This window comes from Cajanus cajan, chromosome 6 (genome assembly GCF_000230855.2).
Source record: "Cajanus cajan strain Asha chromosome 6, NIPB_CcT2T_4, whole genome shotgun sequence".
Lineage (NCBI taxonomy): Eukaryota > Viridiplantae > Streptophyta > Magnoliopsida > Fabales > Fabaceae > Cajanus > Cajanus cajan.
The window spans coordinates 54,741,885-54,744,937 of NC_138522.1; the positions used below are offsets into that span (position 1 = coordinate 54,741,885).

At 32.8% G+C, this 3,053-nt stretch overlaps 1 protein-coding gene across 1 annotated transcript; it reads right to left on the minus strand.

Moving 5' to 3' along the window:
- Positions 1-1,345: 1,345 nt before the first annotated feature.
- Positions 1,346-2,753, minus strand: LOC109797504 (putative small nuclear ribonucleoprotein G). The gene is made up of 4 exons (XM_020357559.3): positions 2,611-2,753; positions 2,473-2,495; positions 1,736-1,857; positions 1,346-1,642 (listed from the first exon to the last, which is right to left on the minus strand). Exons 1-4 carry the CDS (start codon positions 2,643-2,645, stop codon positions 1,583-1,585), a joined length of 240 nt encoding a protein of 79 aa, XP_020213148.1. The 5' UTR covers positions 2,646-2,753; the 3' UTR covers positions 1,346-1,582.
- Between the last annotated feature and the right edge of the window lie 300 nt (positions 2,754-3,053).

A 3,053-nucleotide genomic window follows, 5' to 3' on the forward strand; every position in this document is an offset into this window, starting at 1 on the left:
ATAAAAACAAACAGATTATTCACAAGAATGAAAATTGCAATGAATGAATGAGGTACACTATTCTGAGGAAATCCATACTTCTGGGACAGAGGAAGACTACATCCAGTCAACCACTCTTCACAAACAATATTAACGAAAGTTTAGGGAGAAATATCAGTTAATTACTTAATTCTACAAGCATCCCTCTTACATGCAACATACATCATCACAGTGAACAACAACAACAACAACAACAACAAAGGTTACCCACTGTCATCCATACCTTTGAAGATTTGGGAACAAATCTTGTTCAACAACAAATAGACAACTCATTAAAGAACACAACACATAAAGACAATAGCATAATACCATCAAAAAAGATATAGATAATAAATACAAATTTACCATGACGACTTCACAGCACATAATCCAAGCAAGAAACAAGTCAAAAATCAAATATTAAATAATGCAAAAATCATAACCTTTGTACAAGTCTTGCAAACCTAAACCTGCGTTGTCTTTAAGATGCTCTCATGGAAATGGTGCAAATCATTTAGTTGTGCTGAAAGAGTAAAAGGAGCAAATTATCAGGAGGCCCTGCATTACCTTCAAAATCAGTTTTAAAACCAGTTTTGAATCCCAAACCTTGTTATAAACCGATTTTCTCCTAAAACCAGTTTAAATCCAGCAAATGCATCCCACAACATTGCACAAACTAGCAGGAGACCATGCACCATCTATTGTAGCTAAAGAAACATATTTCAACAAGAAAACCACACTAGTTAGGTCAAACAAGCAAAACAATATTCCCAAGCTCAATTGGGTATATTGAGTTGTACTGAACTTCATTCCAGAGATGATATGTATAGAAAATTAATCAAAGGTAATTTATCAAACACCTTATAAGCATAAACTATAAAAGCAACCAAGCCCGATTCTTATCCAGAAATAGCTGTTTGGAAGATTTTCACAACTATAATCATTCGCCAATTTACCTCTCAAACACATGAATCATGAACCAATACAAAATAGGCAAACAGAAAAAGCAAATTAGGAACAAAATGACTGACTCGGTATGTAAAATCACAGCAATAATTACCTATCCAATGACATAAATATTAAACAAGAACCATCTATCTATCCAAAGGATTTAAAGGAAGCATTTATTGAATTTAAATGTCAAAATAGACCAAATATTAAACAAAAATCGAACAAAAACTATAGCAAAGAAGTCTGTGAAGATAACAAGCAAATGTGAAGAAGAATTAATTGCCAAGGTTGCTGGAAGCATTGAAATATGAGTGTGATCACATAGAGCTTTACCCATTATGATGAGAAGTTTTCACGAAAAATGTAATATAGAAGATGAGAAGAAACCACCTAAAAGGGATATATGTAACCATTTCAAAATGAGTCAAGTCACAGACATCAAACTAAAACACTAGAGGTGGATCCCTGACAATTTAGAACCCCAAATTAGTGCCAGCATGACATGAACCTCTTAAGTGCCACAATTACATGTTACTCTCAATAGCTACAATGTTCAAATACATAACCGTTAAAACCAGAAAATATACTTATACATGTTTACAGGAAATATAAATCAAGTCCTGTTCACAGGTTCAAGCGCTTCAACAGTGACCACACTGTTTCCTCTGATTACCTGCAATAAGAGGGTAAAATTATCAATTTAAATCCCACTCGCAATACCCTGACCACTTATATTTAAGAGACAATGCAAAAGAAGAGGACTCACCACCATCCCAATGTCATTTTTCTCATTGCCATTCACTTCCACAGTGTTGTCAACAACCAAATTCATAAACTGGTCAAAGCCACGGAGAGTACCAACAATCATGCGATTTGCATTCAGCTTAACTGCAAGAAAATAGCAAGCATTTCAGTATAACTTCTCACCCAATTGTAAGATGTTTTTCCACAGTATATATATAACAAAATTCGCAAATAATAAAAAACATGAAATAGACAATATATATAACAAAAACCAAATTGAAAAAAAAAAAAAAAAAAACTAATGCATCCCTAATGAGTAAAATTTACAAATAGGTAGCGTAGTAGTAACTAATCAGCATTCCCACAGCCACACACACCCCCCACAAAAAAAAAAAAAAAAAGGTAATGATATTGTCACCATCACAATTCACAAGCATAATGTGAGACAGCCATTGTCTAAGATATGCAAAATATTTGAGATATCAGATATTGATAACGTAAAACATAAAGTAAAAAATACATGTTGAATTAACAACAAGGCTAAAACATGCTCCATTCCACACAACTATCTTCTTCAACTGCTTAACACCAAAGGCAAAAGCGAAAAATGGAGTATAAGAAAATTTCCATGTCCCTAAACAAATTCAGCACCCACACTCCAGCTCGAAAAACCTCACACGATGTTTAAAAAAGCAGACACAGACACCAACACATTAGGATAAAGAATAAGAGAAGCAACAAAGATAAAATTACACTTACTCTGAAGCTTCTTGTCCATGTACCTGCCGCATTCAACAAAAAAAAAAAACAGATAATTGAGTATCAAAACCCAGCGAATGATGCAATACTCGAAAATTGGAAAAGAAAAATGAAATGGAAAATGAGAGAAGCACTTACTTCTTCAAATCCGGTGGTTGCCCTGACCTGCTCATGTTGATGAGATAACAGCGATCAACGAAATACGAAAATTAGGTTTTTGGGAACCAAAACCTCTCACTTTCGCTCACTTTTCGAAAAATTAAGTTCACTCTTCTTCACGCTTTAAAGCCAAACCAAGAAAATGAAAGTTGCATTGCTAAAAGCCCATGGATCTTGTGACCATAACAATCATGGACCAAAAGGGAAGCCCAATTCAATAACTAAGATCCATTTATTTACACTTAAAAGAAAAATAGTTTTAAAAATATGTATAAAAATTATTTAGCCTTTTAGATTTTTTATGTAAAATATAACTTATTTTCATTATTTGCACAAAACATTTTTTATTTTAAACTTCTTTCATTTCAATATTTTTTAATTACTCAAAATTACTTTATAAAATAATTAAAAGTATCTTTTGA